At 38.2% G+C, this 23,273-nt stretch overlaps 2 protein-coding genes across 5 annotated transcripts in view; one reads left to right on the forward strand and one right to left on the reverse strand.

Annotated features, from left to right (window-relative positions):
* Positions 1–2,076: 2,076 nt before the first annotated feature.
* Positions 2,077–16,395, forward strand: LOC137636606 (zinc finger protein ZFP2-like). The gene is made up of 2 exons (XM_068369009.1): positions 2,077–2,234; positions 10,209–16,395. The coding sequence occupies exon 2, from the start codon at positions 10,685–10,687 to the stop codon at positions 12,116–12,118; it is 1,434 nt and encodes a 477-aa protein (XP_068225110.1). The 5' UTR covers positions 2,077–2,234; positions 10,209–10,684; the 3' UTR covers positions 12,119–16,395.
* Positions 16,396–17,254: 859 nt separating this feature from the next.
* LOC137636604 (uncharacterized) overlaps positions 17,255–23,273 on the reverse strand; it is a 155,267-nt gene continuing 149,248 nt past the window's right edge. For all 4 annotated transcript variants that reach the window (XM_068369008.1, XM_068369007.1, XM_068369006.1 and 1 more), the window contains 4 exons: positions 20,693–20,875; positions 20,166–20,268; positions 19,372–19,503; positions 17,255–19,267 (listed from right to left, as the gene is read on the reverse strand). In XM_068369008.1, coding sequence (XP_068225109.1) covers positions 18,860–19,267; positions 19,372–19,503; positions 20,166–20,268; positions 20,693–20,875 — 826 coding nt within the window. In that variant the 3' untranslated portion in view covers positions 17,255–18,859. The remainder of the gene's footprint in view (positions 19,268–19,371; positions 19,504–20,165; positions 20,269–20,692; positions 20,876–23,273) is intronic.

Below are 23,273 nucleotides of genomic sequence, written 5' to 3' on the forward strand. Positions count from 1 at the left end.
ATTGTACCCTTCTTTTTAGCTTTCTAATTGGCTTCCTTTCTCCAACCTTGTCCTCTAACCTTTCTTGACTTTCTTACAGTGCTGTGTGGCCCAGTTTCATATATCTAGTAATCCAACTATTACTATAGAAAAAAAATTTTTTTCTAACATTAACAAGGGAACCATAAATGTACACGATAAAGGAAATGAAAATTATTTAGTTTATACATGCGAACAGGTGTTAGGAGTAGATTATTATTATTATTATTATTATTATGATTATTATTATTATTAGCCAAGCTACAGCCCTAGTTGGAAAAGCAAGATGCTACAAGCCTAAGGGCTCCAACAGGGAAAAATAGCCCAGTGAGGAAAGGAAATAAGGAAATAAATGATGAGAATAAATTAACAATATATCATTCTAAAAACAGTAACAGCGTCAAAACAGATATGTCATATATAAATAAATAATTAAATTTGTACATGAACTAGTTTTGCGCCTGTTCCGGTAGTGACCATGATAAATAAGAAGATATCTAAAGGGACATTCAAAAACAATTATATAGACATTTGAAAAAGTATAGGCATGTGTTGACCCAAAAGGATGAGACTAAAAATATATCAGAGTACTGAGCCTATGGGAGTTATAAAATCATTGAGAAGAACTATTATAAGATGAATAGATATATGTTTAATAAGGGGTAAAAATTACATATTAGGACTTGGTAGCGAGATGCGTATGGGTAACAGAATAAATTTAATGTTAAAAGATTATGCCATTCCATAATATCACAATACAAGATTATATAGATATAAGAATTGTATTGGGGGAAAAATCCCCATCTAGATATGCAAAAGAAAGAAATATGAAAAGTGGAATAAGTGAAGGAAAAGATTAAAAACAAAACTAAATAGAATAAAGGAAATAAAAAATTCAGTTAGTTTTTGAAATGGTTATATAAAAAACTAATGGAGAAATGGTTAAACAGGCTAGATTAAAAAAGAAAAGAAATATTACAGAACCAGAAATACAGATTATAAATGATGTGAGTAGGTCTACTGGGAAGAGGTAGAATAAGCGTTTGGTTTTTAGGAGTGGAAAGTATTGATAAGTTACAGGTAGTAACACAGATAAAAAAAAAATGGGGCAATTTAAAACTTATAGTGTGAAGAACACCATAAGAAATAGATATATTGATATATAAAATTTATACTTAAAGAAACATTCCTTTTGATAGGTTGGAGGGGGAGCCAATATAAAAAAATTTATACTCCTAGAAACACTTTTTTTTAATATTAAAATTATGTCCTATAGAAACTATTACAAATTATTAAATAGTAAATTTAAAAAAAAAAAAAAATTACTATACACCGTGGAATGTCTTTATAAAGGCCTCGTAAATTTAATTTTTCTTTATGTGAAATTCATATTTTATTAAGATAATTTCTAAAGCCGTTGATATAAAGTATTTTCTATTTTTTCATTCCATTGCGCTATTTCATTGATATTAATTTAAGAAAAAAATCTGTCCTGGTAGAAACACTACTATACTGTACATAGTCGACTGTATTCTTTATAAAGGCCTCTTAAGCTTAATTTTCTTTATGTAAATTTTATATTAAATTATTAAAATAATTTATAAAGGAGTTAATATAAGAGTTTTCAATTTTTCTAATGCTATTTCATTAATATTGATTGTTCTATTTCCAAAAGTAGAGGTTTCGCTACATTTGTTTACATAATCAGTAGGGTAGAATATTAAGCAACATTTGCCTTACGTCTCGTGAATTTAATTTTTCCTAATGTAAATTTTATATTAAATTATTAAAGTAATTTATAAAGGTGCTAATATAAAACTATTTATATTTTTTTATTTTATTTCACACTATTTCATTAATATAAAAGTAGAAGTTTCTCTACCTAAATTAAATTTTTCTTTATGAGAATTTTATATTATTTTATTAAAATAATTTACAAAGGTGTTAATATAAAACATTTTCTATTTTATAATTTTATTTCATCATATTTCATCCACATTAATTGTTATAATTTCCAAAAGTAGAAGTTTCTCAACATTGTTTACATAATCAGTAGGGTAGATTTTTAAGCGATACTTGCCTGACGTCTAGTAGAAAGTCTGCAAAAGTGACGAATTTTATATTATATATTCTATAGGAATAAGCTGTATTATACATCAGAAATTAAAGAAGAACAGGAAAACTTCATTAACAAGGCTGGTTTGGAAGAAATGAAGGTGATTATGTTTAATGTATTTAATTGAAAGTTAAAGTATCTGAGCTTAGAGCAGTCTTTGCCCGTGTACCCTTAAGCTGGGTAGTTCGTTAGCCGTACGGGCGAGAATTATTGTAAAAACAAAATGTTCATCTAATTACGTACACACTACCCTAGAGCTGATTCAGTTTAGTGTACCTGATGATTAGGGTAGGTTTAACTTGTTCGTGACTTCGCTGGCTAGGTTGGAACGAATACAGGTCTAATCACTTGCCTAAGTCACCTAATGGCAATATTTCGGTAGAGTCCCACCCAGCGCCATTATCGCTTGCCAGTGCATAGGAGCTTGATTTTTTTTTTTTTTTTTTTTGTCTTTTGGTTGTGAGCGAACTGAGCTTTCGGTGGAGCAAAATCCATTAGATTTCAGTAATATTTCATAATCTGTGTTGGCGAGACATTGTAAAAACCAAATGTTGACCTAACTACGTACACACTACCTTAGGGTTGATTCGGGGTGTATGTATGACGGCGGCCACCTGTATGTATTATTATGGCTAACCTAGAATACAGCCCCCCCCCCCATATCGTTAGGCAAGTAGGTAAGGAAACGGCTTGTAGGTTAGGGTAGGGGGGAAAACTTTAGGTTAGTTGATGTCCATTTCTCATCCCCGCGGGAGAAATTGGCCGCTGATATACAAAGCCACGGGGTGATTCATTATAGTATACCTTATGATTACACTTGTTTGTTACCTATCCAGCTAGGTTGGAATGAATACAGGTCTAATCACCTAATGTTAATATTATAATGAGTCCCACCCAGCGCCATTACTGCTTGCCAGTACATAGGAGCTTGATTTTATATATATATATTTTTTTTTTTTTGGTTGCGAGCGAACCGAGCCCATGGTGGAGCAAAATCCATTAGATTTTGGTAATATTTCAATAGAATCAAATGGTTTTTGCACTACCGTGCGCTCGCTTCACTCGAGATAAAAGAAAGACGTAAAGCTCCTATGTACTGGCAAGCGGTAATGTAGAGATATATCTACATTGTCATAATGGATCACATAGATCTAGGGTAGAAGGTTGGGACAGGCGATATCTTTCTTATTACTTGTCAAATAATTTTTCCTCATATAAAACCGATTTACCTTTACCACGGCAATTTTTTCCAAGTTCGGCCCGGTTCGGATACCGTTAGAACTAGCACCTTAGGTTAGGGTAGTAAGGTATTTGTTTACAAGAGCACGCTCTCCATTTACTCCAAAATTATGCATTCCTGCAGCTCTTCTCCTTGTGCAGTAATTAGGAGGTTTTTAAATGCTGGGAAAGCAAAAAATAGCAAGATTTGTTGCACAATGGGGGAGGGGTTGGTTGAGGAGGTAGTAAACGACCTGGAACCAATATCGTCAACATAGTCAATCAAAGAAAAGTTTGTGACGTCAGCGTACATTTGGTATATTTTCACAATATATACTAGTTTAAAAATGGAGTAATTACTTAAAAGTGTCACCATTTGTGAAGTGTTTATTTTATTTTTGGTAAATAATTGATAATAAATCTTATTGAAGTGTTTTTCATAAAGAAACTTTTTTTTGAGAATGACTAGTTTTCCCAGACGACGTTTTTCTACACTAATGCCATCTATTGACCACTGCCTAAGGATGGCTGCCAATTTCCTGCCAATGAAAACAGTCCTATGCTGCAAAAATAGTTATTCTCATAAAAAAAAAAAAATTTTGTCTAGTATTTACCAAGTAAAGTATACAATTCACAAATAGTGACACTTTTGAGTAATTGCTCCATTTTTAATTTTGTATATATTTTGAATGTATGCCAAATGTACGCTGACGTTTTAAACTTCTCTTTGATTGACTATGTTGACGATGTCGGTACCAGGTCGTTTACTACATCCTCAACCAACCCCTCCCCCCGCCCATTGCACAACATATCTTGCTATTTTTTGCTTTCCCAGCATTTAAAAAACCTCCTAATTACTGTACATAAAAGAGGAGAGCTGCAGGACTGCATAATTTTGGAGTAAATGGAGAGCGTGCATTTGTAAACAAATACCCGGTAGTAATATTACAGGGGTTATTTGTTGAATGGCAGATCCTGTCGTCCTAGTTTTGGTAGCTCTGGTCACATTCTTAACCTTAGTAAGGAAACTCACTTTGTAGGTAAGGTTAGCTTGGGTAATATTATGTTAGCACACATCTTTTTAATTTAGTGAAAGGAGATTGGATTTCCCTTTTGTTCTTACAAGTGTACAAACCCTTCCTTCTAGGGAATATATTTTCAGAGTGATCTAGACCAGCAGTTGGAATTGTTGATGAGGTATTAACAACAAATGGTGAGCATGAGTGAGGAGTCCCGCCCCTCCACCTGTCAGTATCTAATCACTTTTGTTTTCGCCCACAAGAAGTACGAATGTAGTATTGCACCCCTACATAATTTTTTCATCTTTCTTTGGCTTTTACAATGTGAATGCTGTCTGTTGATTACGATGTATGTGAAGCAAGGAGTTAGTACTTGCCGGGAAAAGGGTAGACGTAACCGGTTTATGTCTAATCCAGCTGTAGATTGTTACTATCTTGCTCTGCATCTTGTAGGGACCGTGACTGTTTGCAGTCATCCGAGTACTAAGTGTAGGTCGTTTTCTCCTGTGTAGTAGTTGGTGTATGCCTTGAGGTGGGGGAAGAGAGCTAAACCTTCTCTGGGGTCTGTCTTGCCAATGCCCTAGAAGACGCCTAAGAAGTCTTTAGCTTCTCCATCCTCACATTTGATTGAGTCTGCTATTGCACATACTTACCTGGCTCAGTCCCTAGGAAGTACGTGTCAAGAGCTAGGAGTCCTTGGAGCTACGTCAGTGGGCTTTTTAAGTTCTGGTGGCATTTGTGCTTCCCCCAGTGTTCACCGTACCCCATTGGAGCTTGAGGCTCTTTTCCTTTTGTTTCGGTGCAGTCCTCTGACGACGAGTTTGACGTAAGGAAGGCTTACGTCTGTTAGGTAGGCCCTCCTTAACTTTATTTAGGGAGTTGATAGCTAAGATTACCTCTGCCCCGGTGTCCCCAGTGCCAGTGTTCGTCATGGTGATGCCAGTGGGGAACAGCTTCGTCAATGTGTCCACAGTGTCAGTGACCCTAATGGTGTCCTCTCCTTAGCCTAAAAAGGACTGTAAAAGCTTGACCTGTGATTCCAGTGTCTGCAAGAAAAGTTCCTGGACCAGAAGGTGTCACGCCTAAGCTTGGGTGTAAGTCGGCTTTGGGCTGAAAGTTCATGTTGCCGCGGTACCAGGTGTTATCCTGTGCATCACCCTTATGTTTGTTACCCCTGACCCTGTGCTCGTCACTTCTGCCATGGGGTAAGGGACTCGTAGCTAATGCCGCCTCTGTGCCTGTGACCCCAGCTGTGTCAGTGTTGAGAGCCCCTGTGAGGGTGCCTAGCCCCTCCCAAGACAGTGTTCCCTGTTGGACCAACCCTTACATACCTAGTTTGTAAGGGGACAAAGCAAGTTAACTCTTCCAATTTTTTCTCTTCAACCTCTTTTGATTCTGATTTTGGCCCTTCATCTAACAAGAAGAATTCAAAGAAGTAAAGGAAGGCCAGTCGTAACTCAAGTCTCGTAGGACTCTTGATAACACTACTTCACAATCAGGAGAGCTGGAGGGCTCTCAGATGACCGAACTATGACCCCTTGCAATGGCCCCATACTATTGTCTGGGATGGCTGATCTGATTACCCAGTAGCCGGGATGACTGGAGTTGCACCAGTCTGTGTAGGGCCATGTATTCTTTTTGTTGGTCAAGCTGGTCCACAGGGTCCCAGGTGGCTGGCCTGACTACACAGGTAGTAAGTCATGTCAGAAATGGTGGGGTCTTGCACTCTTTCCGTTGACCAGGCAAAAACCTAGCCTATCCTTTTTCTAAGTTAGGATGTTAACAGGCGTCATCACACAGCTCCTGATAGAGGTCTAAGTGATTTCACATCCTTGGATTTAAACCAGCTAGTTTAAGTTTGGTTATAGGAATTTGATGAATCCCAATAAGTATCCTAATGAAGGACCAAGGTTCGTAATTATACGGGAACAAATCACAAATTTTTTAAGTAATTTGTATTTGTCCCTTCACGAATACAGGCCATTTGCCCTTTACTATGAATATGGAAGGTTCTCAACTTGAACTTAATGGGTTCCAAGAAGCTGTTTGTACGTCGAATTTTGTTCAATTTAGGACCCGAGATAGACTTAACAGACTCGCATGACTACGATCTCCAGCTACAAAAGTCGACAAATAGTCCTGTTTCATATTAGATAAATATCAGGTGATTGCAAATGTTGTTTTGCTTATTGTATTACAACATTTCTTCATTTTATTAGTGTACAAACTTTTGATACAAAATCTGAAATTTATGATTTGAATTGGATTTATTTTTGTATCTCCAAATGTTTTCAAGTTGAGAACCTTCTTATGAATATAGCCATAGTAAATAACTCGAGTTTGTATCATCATCATCTCCTCCTATGCCTATTGACACAAAGGGCCTCAGTTAGATTTTGCCAGTCGTCTCTATCTTGAGCTTTTAATTCGATACTTGTCTAGTTAGGAAAAATATTTATTATTTGAAAATTTGTAATTTTTCATAACTGTAGAACTTACTGTAGTTCTTTGAGTTACACTTCCCACCTCAACTACCCCACAAGTCCTAGTTTAAGGTTAAATAGCCAGATGTTCACATCATTTATTTATTTCCTTATTTCCTTTCCTCACTGAGCCATTTTTCCCTGTTGGAGCCCGTGGGCTTATAGCATCTTGCTTTTCCAACTTGGGTTGTAGTTTGGCTAGTAATAATAATAATAATAATATTTATGCAAAGGGCCTCGGTTACATTTCGCCAGTGGTCTCTACCTTGAGCCTTTTAAATCAATACTCCATTCATCATCTCCTGCTTCAGGCTTCATAGCCCTCAGCCATATAGGCCTGGGTCTTCCAACTTTTCTAGTGCTTTTTGTAGCCCAGTTAGCTGACTTCCAGGAATTATCATCACCTCATTATAAATTTCAACAGGTGAGTTCCAGCTTTGTTGAATTCTACTTCTATTTAAGTACCTAGGTTTGATTAGTTAGGAAAATATTAAATAGTTTCAAACATTTGTGATGTTAGCAGGCTGTATTTTGTCGGATGAAGATTGGCACCGCGTAGTAACGGGCGATGTTGAGGAAGGAGAAGACTAATTGGTAAGGGACCTCTGAAAGTGGTTTTAACACGTCCCAGTTACTATACCGACACCCTATAAGGGTAAGCGAGCTGGGTATATTCCTGGCATTCCATGCAACTTTTTTCTCTGGTATATATAGCAGTATTTATACCTTAGAAATGGTGCTTTAAGGAGCATTTCACTGGGCAACACAGGTCCCTCGCCCAGAAATAGATTTTTCCTTTGTCAAAATCCCTCAAATCAGACAGTTTTTGATCACCTCATCAGTAATTTGTCCTTACCTTTTTCAATCATGTAAAAACATGTCTAAATGACCTGATTGATAATGGTAAAGATACTTGTTTGTATATACTGTACAGTAGGTGGTCGGTACTCTGCTGAATACTAAAATCCAAAATGTATTGTCAGGTCGAATTTTGATTCCTACTCTGGTTCTTAGCTATGTTGTTTCATCTTGTAGTTTGGTATATGGTTCTTAGCTATGTTGTTTCATCTTGTAGTTTGTTATAAATTTTTATTAATATCTTTATACAATAATTTATTCTTTACTACTCTGTTTCTTTTAAGTGATCCTTGATTTTATAGCGTACATACTCCTTTTCCAATTATGATTGCAGCTTAGCCTGTAGTAATAATAATATTCTAGGTAGCTGTAGGAAGTTTAAGTTGACTGTGATATTTGGTAGTCCCATATCTTTTTTTGTTATTTTTTTTCACGTGATGGATGCATTAAAACAGAAACGATATAAGAATAGCATCTTTCTTGTATATTTGTCCAGAGTGATTAAAGTTCTCTGTGTCCGTCGGCCTACACTTCCTGGGGACTTATATGAGCAACGTTACCCCTCCAGCCCCGGGATCCTCCTCCGAAGAGGCTTCTACGACCAACCCTTAGCCTGACCTTGGTCTTGTCCGTCAGCCCGCTGACTACGACGCTCCCCCCTCAGTCTGAGTTCGCCCCTTGGCTGATGTGCTTCTCTAGGGATAACTCCTTTTTAGTCCTCGAGTTAGGTTTGCCCCGTAATAGGTAATCCTCTCCTATGAGTTCAGAGTACTCTTCTCTTTTTGACAATTACGGAGAATCCGCAGCTCAGCTGCAAGAGCATGCTCATCTTTTCATCCTCCCACCTGTTGAGGTGTAAGGGCGGTTCTCTCTTTGATCTATGTGAATCTGAACATCAAGTCGGATTCCTGGTCTCGGGCATTACGTTCTTTTGGTGTTAAGCGAGAAGGCATATGATAAAACAAGCAGTTAGCCCACAGAACTTCCTGTGCACATTTGATCACTAGAACTCATACTCCTGGGTTACAGGACATCTACAATCAAGGAAGTATCGATAAATACAGGCATACCATTTCAATGTGCAGTGCTTTGGTTTCGACAGCACCTCAGGTGTTTACAAGAGTTTTTACCCTAGTGTCAACCTGGGCCTACGGGTTTAGCCTTGTTCTCCGAGACTTCGTGACGACTGGCTGATCCTAACCGTCACTACCGAGACAACTCCTCAAGTTTACCACGATCTCAGTATCGAAGTAAATCTCGAGAGACATCCTTGCCTCCTTATTAGAAATGGGTATTCTTTGACATGTTTATAGTCATCAGCCTGCAGAAGTATTCCACAGAATGATGGGAATTCTTACCTAGACTAGTCACACTGCTAGTATCACACAATCGCACAGATTGCTCAGGATGCTAACTGTTCTTTACACGGATTATTTAGCGAGGTGTCAGGGTTTCTCCCCGTTACACGTGAGGAGCACATACGGGGAAACAGGAACCCTCGGGTCAAAGACCAGCCAGTTAGTTCGAACTTCCACTCTTCTAAGAGGTGAGTCCATCCATATAAATAGCGAGAGTTTGTATTAGTGTCTGAACATAATTACTCTGTTCTAAAGCCGTTATCCTTATCTGCAGAAGTATTTTGATGACAGGAAAACTGTTTGGAGCTCACTCTTACATACTGCATGTAAAGATAGATAGATTCTCATTGTCTGTTAAGTTTTTCTTTTGTGAGAAAATACGATTACGCATAAGTCCTGTGAAAGGCTAACTGCATTAATTCCAAGGAAACATTCTGGTAATGTGGTTCATATCATCATCATCTGTGCCTATTGACCCAAAGGGTCTCCGTAGTCGTCTATCTTGAGCTTTTAATTCAATACTTCTCCATTTATCATCTCCCATTTGGTCAGATGCTATTGTCTTTGGGTGATTTCACCTCGGGAGACTGATCCTGAGGTCGGTAAGAGAATCCAGACATTTCACGCTTCATAGTCCTCTGCCATACATTGCATGTAAATATGCAATTGGTCATTTTATTATATCTAGAAGGGCTTTAAAAGTCCTTCTAGATTTAAAAATAAATCTCTCTTAAAAAAATAAAGTACTGTATTCATTCTACAAATTATATGAAGCATTCAAAAAGGTTAAAGTTTAATGGATCCTTGAAAATGTAGGCATTAAAGTTTATGAATGTACAGTATTGATTGTAAGTTGCAACTTTATTAGTTGAGATCTATTATATCAAGAACCTTGCAGGCCAACCGTATGATTGTTAAGGTTTTTCGGTGGTCTGGTTAAATCACCCAATGATAAATTTCCCTAATACAATGCACCTGTAAAATCTCTCTGCTCTATTTAAATTCTAATATCAGGTGATTCTTATCTTTATTATTCCAAATTATAAATTGAAAACTATTGAATCATTCTTGTATTTTGCATAAATGCTATTTTGTTTTGCTTTTTATTCAGATTATTTAATGCAGTCTCTTATTTCAGAGTCCTACGTTGGGAAATAACAGCAAGTCCTTACCAGTTGTGAAAGCAGAAATTCTTCGCTGTGCCGACAGTTAAAAGTTGATGAAAATGATCATCGCTGGGTAAAGTGACAAATACAGGTTATTGTATATTGTACCACCACAGTTTATATATTTATCAGGTATAGACAGCAATGTTTTCTTGTTGATAAGTGTTCATTATAATCTATTGTTAATGTTAGTGTTCACAGGGAGATAAGATTTAATTCTCATTCTAATATATGCTTCATAGCATTTACCTTAGTTTTTAGTTTAGCATTTGAGGCAAAGTTTGCCTCTATTTTATGCCAGGATGTTTTTGTGAATGATTATATTAATTTTCTGTAAGTTTACCTATAAGAAAATTGTGGATTATTGTACTTTGAAGGGAAGAAAATCTAAAATGTGTTTGGTGATTTTGGAAATTCTTTTGGAGCATTGAAAGAAAGAAAAACCAAAATGAGTGACGAAACACTTTTGGAATTTCCTGTGAAAAGTGAAGTGGACGATCCGTTGATGCTCTCTCCGATTAAGGATGAAAGCCAGGACGGTGGGTTGCCTTTAGAACCAATTGTGGAACTCAAGATAAAGACTGAGGCAGAGGCAAAAACATTCGAGGCTGACGAAGCCAACATGAAATTTATGTGTAAGACAGAATCGTCCGGTAGCGATGAATTCTGTTTTCCCGTGGTAATCGATACTGCGAGTGAGTCGTTTATAGACAGTGAATGTGAAAAACCTCCTTTGGAGGAAAGCTATCTAGAACCTGCGGTGGAAACTTGCAGTGAAAATGAAGTTCACGTGTGCAGGAATTGCTCCGAAACGTTTGCCGACGAGTTTTCGCTGAAAATGCACAGCGCGGTTCATGCCAGGGAGATGGGCCACAGGTGTAGCGAATGCGGGAAGCCATTTCATAATAAAAGCGACGTTATCAGACACATGAGGACGCACACAGGGGAGAGACCTTTCCAGTGCACTGAATGCAAGAAGACCTTTTCTCAGCGAGTGCATCTGACGTGGCACATGAAGAGGCACGCCGGAGAAAGGCCGTTCGCCTGCAATGAATGCGGAAGAGCGTTCTACATGAGAAACGATCTCACCAAGCACATAAGAACTCACACCGGCGAGAGGCCGTACAAATGCAGCGACTGCGGTCGAGGCTTCTCCACTAAGAATAACCTTAGGTATCACATGAGGATTCATACTGGCGAAAGGCCTTTTCAGTGCAGTGAATGTGGCAAGGCCTTCGCTTCGAAAGTGTATTTCCAAAAACACATTACCTCCCACGCCGGAGGGAGTCCGTTGCACTGCAGCGAGTGTGGCGACGTATTTTGCAAGGCCGACGATTTCGCTAAGCACATGAGCCTTCACACCGGAGAAAAACCATTCAAGTGTGGTGACTGCGGGAAAGCGTTCTCTCATAAATCAAACCTTAAGGTGCACGCACAGATTCACAGTGAAGAGAGACCATTCCAATGCGGCGAATGTGGAAAATCGTTCAAGGATAAGAATTATCTTAAGATTCATTCGAGGATTCACACGGGCGAGAAACCATTCGAGTGTCCCGAATGTGGCGAGGTGTTTTCTCATTTTTCCAGTCTCAGAAGGCATAAGAAAACCCACGGCATTGAAAAGCCATTCAAATGCGATGATTGCGGGGAAGCGTTTGTTAAGGCTTCTAGTCTTGCAAAGCACACGAGACTTCATACTGGGGAGAAACCTTTCAAATGCGAAGTGTGCGAGAAGACGTTCTCTCGGAAAGCTAACATGACGATTCACATACGGACTCACACCGGAGAGCGGCCGTATGAGTGCGGCGAATGTGGGAAGACGTTCAACCAGACGAGTCATCTCCGTAGGCATGCGTGGTTTCACAGCAAAGACAATACATAAAGACTGGAAATCCCTTCTCGTAAGAATTGGCTCGCAAAATATGCTGTAAAGAGTTCAGCAGCTGCTTTTCAATTAAACTTGCTTAAAATTCACAGAACAGTTCCCTCAAAATAGAAGCTTCTAGTCTGCTTACGTAAGGCAGAACATCAAAATATGAAGGATGAGTGACTTAGGAAGTCCACTATTAAAGAGATTCCATCAAAAGGGAAATCATTCTACTGTATATTATTTGGGAGATCCTGTTCCGAGACAAAATTGAACCAAACGCTTAAATAAACATTGACGAAATTTATTTTGAAATACATCTTGAAAAGCTTGTTAAGTTGTGCATTGCAAGAAACAGTTTTTAAAAAAACTTTTCTAAAAACGAAGGCAAAAAAATTACCTGGTATTGTAGGTCTTCCCCAAAGAAGTTGAACAACTGGGTATGAAAATCCTAGAGAAACGGGTGTAAACTGAATGGAAGATACAAAGATTCTTTATTTCTGCTGTCTGTCCAGTCACTAAAGATCACCCTAAACAGTAACCTACTACAGGGGCCTTACCCAAGTGCCTGAAAGGCTTCTATTAAACTTTCCCTCTAAGCATAAATAGATAAGTGGAGTACCCTTGCTTTAGAGGGTAAGGATTGAAGGCAATAGCGGAAAGTGAATGGAGAAATGTATGTCACACAAACACTGGAGTAGTGTACTTGTTCTTACACAAATATAAGATTGTCCTTTATGAGTATGACTTCAGGTAAGCTGGAATGTCTTAAAAAATTTAACAAGGGATTTATAACTACTTTACACTCACTTTTCTTTACTTTTACTTTGGCCACAATCAGTTCAAACGTACTTTTGTGTCCTCATAAATTTTGGCAGTTCTAATTTTTTTGGCTTTTTCTTTCTGGATAAATGTAAATGCTGTTGTTTTTGGGTAAACCTGGATAGATTAAATGAAAAGTATGGGGGTATGTAATTATTTTCTGGTATGCCACAAATATGTGACAGATTTATGCGCAAGCCTGCAATTAATATTGTCTTCCTTGTGTCTTTTGGATGATGAGGGCATTATTTTTTTTGCAGTGTCCAGCTATATGACAATGTCAACAACCTGAACCAAAGGAAGTTTGTCATGCTGGGGCATTGCTGGTGCTCTGTCAGTGGGAGAAGGTTTTTGTGTGTTCGCAAGGACTTCTAAGAATGCCGTGTGGCATATTCCTCAAAGAAAGCATTGGTTTCTGATACATAGGCACCAAAGAAGGCTGACAAGAAGTATGTACCCTCCTGCTCATCTTTTAGTTCATCCTTCCCCCTCTTGTCTTATCTTCATTAGATTCTTCAGATGCTATTGTTTTTGAGAAGAAAATATCATCTGAGAAGTCCAGGAACACTGATCGATTGGAGTCATTTAAGACTCGATTGATGTCTCTCTGCTTATGCATGAGACGACGCGGTACCAAGAACCAACTATAACTGGGGAATAGTCTCTTTATGCAATATGAGGGATGAAGGGCTGATTCTTTTCCTGAAGAGATAAAGAGAGAGAAAAAAGGGTGGAATACCGAGTACCAACCTAGATTTAGGAAGTGACTTTACATGTGATAATGGTCTTGCGGGAAACGTTTCCGTTACCAGTGTTTGAGGATGAACGGCTGTTCCCTTCATCTCTTTACCTTCTTATGGATGATCCCAGTACACCTAAGGATATTTCCGTTCCAAAGGGAGAAATTAGCTCATGTTTGTGTGAAATGATCCAGCAGTTGGTTTCCTCGCTTTTATGATTGAAGGGACATTCCATTACGTGAGTGTGATTTGGAATGCGCTCTTCTGTCTTTCGTGATCGATCAACTTTGTGATCATTCTCCTTATAACTCTGACTTCTATTGATGTTGCCACATTCTTGCAGGAACAAGATCACCTGTTATTTTCCCACATGGCCAGTCTACGTGCCGAGAAGTTCCCACGTACTCAAGCGATCAGGAACTAGAACAAGCGATCACCCATGACCGCTCTCATGAGCACCAAGAAACCCCATCATGTGCACACAATCAGTGGAAAGGTTTTTAACTACCAAATACTGCTAAGTAAATGACACGCTTATACACCTGATACCTCCACAGAGAATCAGATATGACGAACTTCATCAGTCTCTGGGTGGCACGAGGGCCAAAGGCAGTCCTTTTTCTAAATTAGAGTTAATAGTATCCCTTTCAACCTCTTCAAGGTACACTGCCAATTCTGTTCTTGGTCTGAATTGTGCATACTCGGGAAGAAGTGGAAAAAAAATATCCAGGGGCTTGTTGAGACCTCCTCTCTTATGAGAGAGAATTCATGGGATTTCAACTCCCCAATAGTTTCTAACTCCAGTCAAAGGCCGCTGGAGGTGGAGAATCCCAACACTTAGCATTTGTTTGTTGATACTCTTGCTCTCATTAGCAAGAGCCATGACCATGGAGAGGGGCTACCATAATCGATTTTTTACACCCTTTATCTACCAGAGACCTCACAGGAGTTGACACGGTCAGAATCTGCTTGCACGGCCTGTCATCCAGTTTCCAGCACACTCTCAAGTGAGATTCTTCGTGCCCGAGGTTGCAAGCCAGTTACCGCTTCATGTTGATCCTGTAATTTCTGCGTTGACAGCACTGACGAGACTAAAAGGCTAAGGGCACAGTTTTAGCTCTCGAGTCTGCTGCCATTAAAGCCTTCCATGTCTAGCCCCCCAGGTTGCTTCCTGGATTGACCAGTGATCCAGTGCAGTTGCCTACTTCTTCATTAGTAAGGATTTGTTAAATCCTTAGATGTTAGATAAATACAAGTTGGTTCTGTCTGGTGTGAAGACAGTGACCTCCATGGCACACCATTAAGCAATTTCAATGAAGAAGAGTATACTGTTGTTTCCCCATTCTCCAAGCAAATGGGATCAAGAGACTGTCGACATTGAGAAACGCCCTGGTTCTAGAGGCGCCGTCTCTTTCCTCAGAGGGACGTAGAGGTGACGGTGGAAAAGTGGAGGGAAGTTAACCATGAATCCCTACTCTCCCATGCAGTCACATTTAGGGTCCCTGGCCTTTAGAAAGTGGTTGTGGAAAGACCTTAGTTCTTTGCCAAACCTTCAATGTCAGTTTTAAAGAAACTCCAGCTGTTTCCAAAGCCCGATTACAACCTCCAGCTGCTTCTTCCTCTGTGAAAGTTGTGTACGGTGCTCCATCCTTTCATGCATAACCTGGTAGTTCAGGAGGGCGGATCTGTAAAAAGGGAGGAAGAGGGATGGGGAAGTTAGTAGTCCCCTTCTCCAGCTGCAGCATGGCAGTGACATGGAGTAGAAGTTCTTTTGGGATGAAACTTCTTACCCTTCATAGTTCTTTATCCTCCCCTCTTGCATACCAATTGCATTCTAGAATTACCAACTGAAATCTCTGGCCTTTGGCAGAACTGAAAGCGAGGAATATGAATGCGCTTGAAGTCGACTGGGAACTGGAAATCGGTCATCAACCTCTCACTGCTGAACAAGTTTGTTTTTCAAACTCGGTTTAGTATAGAGACTGCAAGTACTGTGCAATCTGTCATCAGAGGAGAAGCCGTCATGCTTTCAGGGGACCTGAAGAACGTGTATTATAAAATATTGATTCATCAGTCCAATGGAAAATACCTTTGCCTCATCCTCAAGAACACTTTCTTTCTAGCATTGTAGGACCATTAATCGTTTATACCTCAACCATTGATTTGGTTGGAGGTCCAACTCTTGCAAGGGATCACGAATGTTAGGGATACTGGGTCCTCCATACACTTGGGGAGAACCTGCTAGTGGCTCAGGTATTACAATAGAAGTCTGTTAATTGTGTTTACGTAACCTTCCACTACCTGTGGGAATATATGCACTAGTCCTTGGGGTATCTTTACACTTGTTCCTGTGTTGGATAGCCAAAAGATTATCTTGTAAGCCCTACTCTCACGAGACGTCTTGCATCTCGTCTAGGGTGGCAGTATGTACCCCATCCTTCCAAACAAGGGGGAAGGATGGTTAGAATATACTTGAACCCATTTCTTAGATGCATATACACTAAGGACAAAATAATCTATACAGTGGAAGGATATAGTTTTTCCAGTGACCGATTCCCATTTACATTTGGTTTGGTCTAGGAGGTTAGAAGGAGTCGTCATCACCATAACCTTGTTCAGGACCAAGTGCTCTGACATTTACCAGTTAAGTTAAACCAGCCAGATTCTGGTTCTCAAGGAATTCCTCCCTTAAGGATTAGGCTTCTATTAACCCTTTCACCCCCAAAGGACGTACCGGTACGTTCTTTCAAAACACTGTTAATTACATATTTTTACATTTTTTTGATAATTTTACGAGAAACTTCAGGCACTTTCCAAAAGAATGAGACCAACCTGACCTTTCTAGGACAAAAATTAAGCTTGTTAGAGCAATTTTAAAAAATTATTTTGCAAAATGTGCTCAAAATTTAACCTTATGGTGGGGGTAAAAGGGTTAAAAGACGACAGTTTGTGTTTACGTATAAATGGTTATTTTCCTAACCATACAAACCTGTGTTCTTTAAGTTAAGACTGCCCGTGTCAAAGGACTGAAATGAGTGTCTAGTTGCCCGACAGCCCCGCCAACTGCTGGTATTTATAACTACCTTGTTAAATCTTCAATGGCCATTCGAGCTTCAATGAAGTCATACCCCCTATAAAAGGATCCATGTTTGCATAGTTAGAATAAATACAAATGAAAAGTTTGTAATGTTTACCATTTGGAAGCCCACTATGATTTTTTTTTTCATTCTTAGTGTGTCTACTTTTTGAAACCCAAAATGAATTTTCAGTGTTATAGACATCTGCAGTTTGAAAATTACTTTTCAATAGATTAGAATTTTAATTCTTTAAACCCAGACCTGATTTGAGAATTTTAATCTTGTCAGTGTTTAGTCTGTAATTCGATTATATAATTCAGGACATTTAATTCAGGACATTTGATTATCACATATTATAAAATTACTGTACTGTATTTACGAAAACTTTAATAAACTTCTGAAACATTTCTCTCGGTTTCATTTACATATTTTCTTCTAGAGATATTTTCATTCTTGAAATTCACTGAAAATAAATTCTAATTTCACAGATAAAAGTTGATTAATTGTTACAAGACCAACTAGGATCTGATCTCAATTGGAAAAATGCGCTACGTGGATCAGAGTTGGAAGGGCTGGAAAATAGGTAGATACAAGAATGAAATGAACAATAAGAAGACAGCGGAGAGAATTGGTTAAATGCCCAACACTGTAAAGCAAAGCTGGCTTCCAAATGTTCATGATGGTGTTGGAGACAAAGAAAGGGAATTTGTAGATTTACTGAACAATGGATAGTGCTTGGAAGTGCTATGAATACTGGCACTAAAAGCAATTAACGTACAAAGTGGTGGAACAGAATTAAGATGGGGAAGACCAAAGTTCAGGTTTCTAAACTAGGACAAAATAGTAAGAAATAAGATGAGAGAAGAACAAAAGAAAGGATAACTGATCAGAATAACTTACGGGAATGCAGTGTTTATCTGGACCCCAGGAAGGGTGCGATTTGGCTGAAATATAAATATGGCTCTAAACTAAGCCTTAGGCAGAATATGTATGGGCTTCAATGGAATGACTCTAAACTGACTTATCAGAATACTGAGAAAGGTACCTCGTTCAAACCAAGATTGAAGGCCGCTTATGAATGGCAGAAGCAAGGGACAGTGACATTGCCCTATCAAGCAGGACAATGCCCTGGAGACTGACCATATATACATATGATCAGCAGTCAAGCCCCCCTCTCTACCCAAGCTAGAACCACAGGCAATGGCTGCTGATGACTCGGCAGATAGACCTATAGGCTCCCCAAATACCCATAATTAATTCACAAGGATGGTCAGGTTGCAGCGACCAAAAGAACTAACAACTTTGAGCGGGACTCAAGCCCCAGCCAGCGATGTTATCACATCGACCACCGCAGCCCTAAACCATTGCCCAGGTTTTTTCTAGCATTGCAAGCTAGTCGCTTGCCTAAAGGGTCTCTTCAGCTCTTGTTTTCATCCCATAATGGAGAATCTTGCCCAAACCATCGCCAAGTACTTACATAGTAGATTGCAAGACTGAATGAACAATTTAGAGAAAACCAAGATGACTTCTAACATCTTATCTTCCCTTAATTAACATTCCTCAAAGATATAACAGAATAATTAAACTCGGACAAGTCTATGTCATGAAGTAATGACAACTTACTGGGTCAATGTTTTTCTTCAAGACAGCCATCCTTAAAAACAAGTAGCTCATATAAATGGGACATTTTTAATTTGCTGATTTGAAAAAGAGACAGAAAGTACTATTATATCATATTTCATTTTAATTCATTTAAAGTTTAGCAAAAACTTGTAACTTTCTTAATGCATTAACAAAGATTCAACTTTGTATTTTGTACCATTTCGTTGTCGCCAATTCAGTAAAATATTCCGTATGATCATCGGGACACTGCACTGGGATCTGAAAATTATGCTAACTTAGAAAATGAATGTCACAACACAGCACTGAGAACTAAAACTTAAGTTGAATCTATGACAGAATATTGCACTGAAATCTGCAACTCACTAAGACTTTTTAAACTGATTTCTAGAACACTTAACAGGAGTTATAAATTATGCCGTCATTTTGAACATACAAATAATTCGCTTTCCATTTATAGTGGGGTAATAAATACAAGGTCTATATTATAAAACACATTATAGCTGTGTCCATTCTTCTTCAGGACTTTCATCTGAAGACCCGGTCTCGGACTTGAATGACTCTATGTCTGGGGAGGGCCTGACAGCCCTGTGTTTAGCTATGGTGGCGTATATTTCGGACTGATCGTCTCCCCCCACGTTGTCGTAAAAGCTGGAACGTTCGTTGTGAGGCCTGTCACTTTCGACAGCGGGGAGGGTATGGCCCGCATCTACTGTGGATGGTATTCTGACAGGACTAAACGGAGTGTTTGTTCTGTGGAATGTATGTTCGGGCGTCTTCGTGACAACCGCTTCCGGAGGGAGGTCCTGGATGTGAATGGGGAGCCCAGGTTGCTCCGATTCGTTTCTCACCGGAGCGGGGGGTAGCTGCCCATCGTCTTGGTGCGACGTCAGTAATCGGAATACCTGTGAAAATAATGGACTCTTGTGCATCATTTAATAAACAAAGCATATAAAAATCCTCAGAAATGAAAACAATGGAAAAATGATAAACAAACAATAAGTCTTACCTCATTTAAGGTTGTTTGAGAAACATCATATTCTGTGATTCCCAATTCTCTAGCTCTGTTTAGGCTATCGAAGATGAGCTGCAGTGGTAACTTCCTGCTAACCTCCATGACCAGGGTCAGGTGGTGTTGCTCCTGAGGAAATAATGTTCGGTGAGGGAATGCTTTGCCCATAAGGTTAGATTCTTGTCGACATTGATACACTGGAATGTTTGGGGTTCAAGACTTTGTGTTTTCTTTTTTTTTTCTTTTGCTCATTTGGAAAAAATTAAATTGGATATCACTAAACTCAGGTTGAATTACCATCTTGGATGATAGTGGAAGTAAATTTTTTTTTTTTTTTAATAGTTCTTGGTATTATTATTCTGAAATCGTAGAATCTGGAAGCATGAATCTAGCTTTCAGGGTAAAAAACATTTACGTTAGGTCCTCAGCTTACAAAATTTTGGAGATACGAAACAGATCTAACTGTAATTATAAATCTGAGATATTGTATCAAAAGATAATAATAAAATACTTTAATAAAACAATATATAATTTAATGCATTAAGAAAGACGATATTTGCAATATGAAATGGAAATATTTGTTTACTTTTGTAGTTGAAAATCATAGACATGCCAAAATTTGACTTAACAGCTTCTTCGAACCTATAAGTTTGTAAGTTCAGGACTTTGCGTTAATTGATTTTCAATACACATTCTTTACTTTCAAGGTTAAATTTATTTCAAGATTTTGAAAGTATAGGATAGTAATAGAAGTTAACATTTAATTTAAAAAAGTAGAGCAAAGATTGTACCTTCAACATGATGTCAGTCCACTGGGTCCTGAGGTATTCCACAATGACAGCAATATCTTCAATTGCGTTTGTCTTGATTCTTACCGAATATTTATCGCCTAACCTGGTGAAACACGGAGGTAAAAATACAGTTTTGGAGTCGTAGTTATCCTATCTTTTTCAGTGCACATGTTGATGATACTTTGTATGACGATCATTTGGATCCGAAAGAGAAATTACAGCCAAATATTTTTCAGAATTTTATCTTTATGATTTAATGAAACATGATGATTGCTGGAATGTTTTTTTCTTTTCTGCATTTGCTTCAAGCAATTAGTATTTTGGAAGTTTTCAATTGCTAAGATATGTACTGTCCTATAAAATTCCAAGATTTAATAGATTTCAACATATCAGTGATGTCCTGTGGTAATTGCCAACAATTCAACTACATTATTAAGGAGAGACCATAATATAATTTGTTCACATCTTGTAACATTAGGAACAAGTACTATTCCTTCCTGACAATTCTAAGAGAGAGGGAGACTTACTTGTTTTTAAGATAATGTGGAGACCCCATACATACAAAGTAGCCATTGACCATGATGGCCATTCTGTGCGAGAGGACGTTGACTTCATCCATAGAATGCGAAGTCATGAGCACTGTCCGGCCGTCCTGAGTAACGCTCCTTATCGCAGACCATATGCCTCTGCGTGATGACGGATCCAAACCGCTGAAGGGAAACAAGATACTTTTAATTTTATCATTTTGATTTCATTACATTTTTTGTATAGTACATTTGAGTCAGATCCACGGAATATGAATTGGAGAAACAATACAATGATGGCCACTCTATGTTGCAGTGATAAGAGAGAAACATCTTAAATAACTACTGTTTTTAAATTAAAATTTCCTGCAGTTATGTGAGAGTAACATCTTAAATAGCTACTGATTTTAAATTAAAATTTCCTGCAGTTATGTGAGAGAAACATCTTAAATAACTACTGTATTTAAATTAAAATTTCCTGCAGTTATGTGAGAGTAACATCTTAAATAGCTACTGATTTTAAATTAAAATTTCCTGCAGTTATGTGAGAGTAACATCTTAAATAGCTACTGATTTTAAATTAAAATTTCCTGCAGTTATGTGAGAGAAACATCTTAAATAACTACTGTATTTAAATTAAAATTTCCTGCAGTTATGTGAGAGTAACATCTTAAATAGCTACTGTTTTTAAATTAAAATTTCCTGCAGTTATGTGAGAGTAACATTTAAATAGCTACTGTTTTTAAATTAAAATTTTCTGCATGTGAGATAAACATCTTAAATAACTACTGTATTTAAATTAAAATTTCCTGCAGTTATGTGAGAGTAACATCTTAAATAGCTACTGTTTTTAAATTAAAATTTCCTGCAGTTATGTGAGAGTAACATCTTAAATAGCTACTGTTTTTAAATTAAAATTTTCTGCATGTGAGAGAAACATCTTAAATAACTACTGTATTTAAATTAAAATTTCCTGCAGTTATGTGAGAGTAACATCTTAAATAGCTACTGTTTTTAAATTAAAATTTTCTGCATGTGAGAGAAACATATTAAATAACTAGTTTTTAAATTAAAATTTCCTGCAGTTATGTGAGAGTAACATCTTAAATAGCTACTGTTTTTAAAATGTTATTTTCATTAGTAAAATAAATTTTTGAATATACTTACCCGATGATCATGTAGCTGTCAACTCTGTTGCCCGACAGAAATCTACGGTCGGGATACGCCAGCGATCGCTATACAGGTGGGGGTGTACACAACAGCGCCATCTGTGAGCAGGTACTCAAGTACTTCTTGTCAACAAGAACTCAATTTTCTCCTCGGTCCACTGGTTCTCTATGGGGAGGAAGGGCGGGTCCTTAAATTCATGATCATCGGGTAAGTATATTCAAAAATTTATTTTACTAATGAAAATAACATTTTTCAATATTAATCTTACCCGATGATCATGTAGCTGATTCACACCCAGGGTGGTGGGTGGAGACCAGCATACATGTTAACAAAGAAGCTAAGTATCCCGTATCTTATTTTAGCCGTTATTCAAAATAACAAACATAAAATAAATAAGTACCTGGTAAGGAAGTCGACTTGAACCATTACTCTGCCTTTTTAAGTACGTCTTCCTTACTGAGCCTAGCGATCCTCTTAGGATGCTGAGCGACTCCTAGGTGCTGAAGTATTAAGGGCTGCAACCCATACTAAAGGACCTCATCACAACCTCTAATCTAGGCGCTTCTCAAGAAAGAATTTGACCACCCGCCAAATCAACCAGGATGCGGAAGGCTTCTTAGCCTTCCGGACAACCCAGAAATATTTCAAGAGAAAGATTAAAAAGGTTCTGGAATTAGGGAATTGTAGTGGTGGAGCCCCCACCACTACTGCACTCGTTGCTACGAATGGTCCCAGAGTGTAGCAGTTCTCGTAAAGAGACTGGACATTCTTAAGATAAAAGACGCGAACACTGATTAGCTTTTCCAAAAGGTTGCGTCGAAAATATTTTGCAGAGATCTATTTTATTAAAAGGTCACGGAAGTTGTGATAGCTCTAACTTCGTGTGTCCTTACCTTCAGCCAAGCTTGGTCTTCCTCATTCAGAAGGGAATGAGCTTCTCGTATTAACAGTCTGAAAATAATAGGATAAAGAATTCTCTGACATAGGCAAAGATGAATTCTTAACTGAACACCATAAAGCTTCAGACGGGCCTCATAAAGGTTTTTAAAATAGAACTTAAGAGCTCTACAGGACATAATACTCTTTCTAGTTCCTTTCCAACCATATCGATAAGTTTGGAATAACGAACGATATTGGTCAAGGCCGAGAAGGCAGCTCGTGTTTGGCTAGAAAACCAAGATGTAGAACATGTAGCCGTTTCGGATGAAAATCCGATGTTCTTGCTGAAGGCATGAATCTCACTGACTCTTTTAGCTGGTAAAGCATATCAGGAAAAGAGTCTTATAGGTGAGATCTTTCAGGGAGGCTGATTGAAGTGGTTCGAACCTGTCTAACATAAGGAATCTTAGAACCACGTCTAAATTCCAACCAGGTGTAACCAAACGACGCTCCTTCGTGGTCTCAAAAGACTTAA

This window comes from Palaemon carinicauda, unplaced genomic scaffold (assembly GCF_036898095.1).
Source record: "Palaemon carinicauda isolate YSFRI2023 unplaced genomic scaffold, ASM3689809v2 scaffold34, whole genome shotgun sequence".
Taxonomy (NCBI): domain Eukaryota; kingdom Metazoa; phylum Arthropoda; class Malacostraca; order Decapoda; family Palaemonidae; genus Palaemon; species Palaemon carinicauda.

Bases quoted from the DNA above. Each gene is read 5' to 3' on its own strand.
- LOC137636606 (XM_068369009.1), top strand. From the start codon at position 10,685: ATGAGTGACGAAACACTTTTGGAATTTCCTGTGAAAAGTGAAGTGGAC.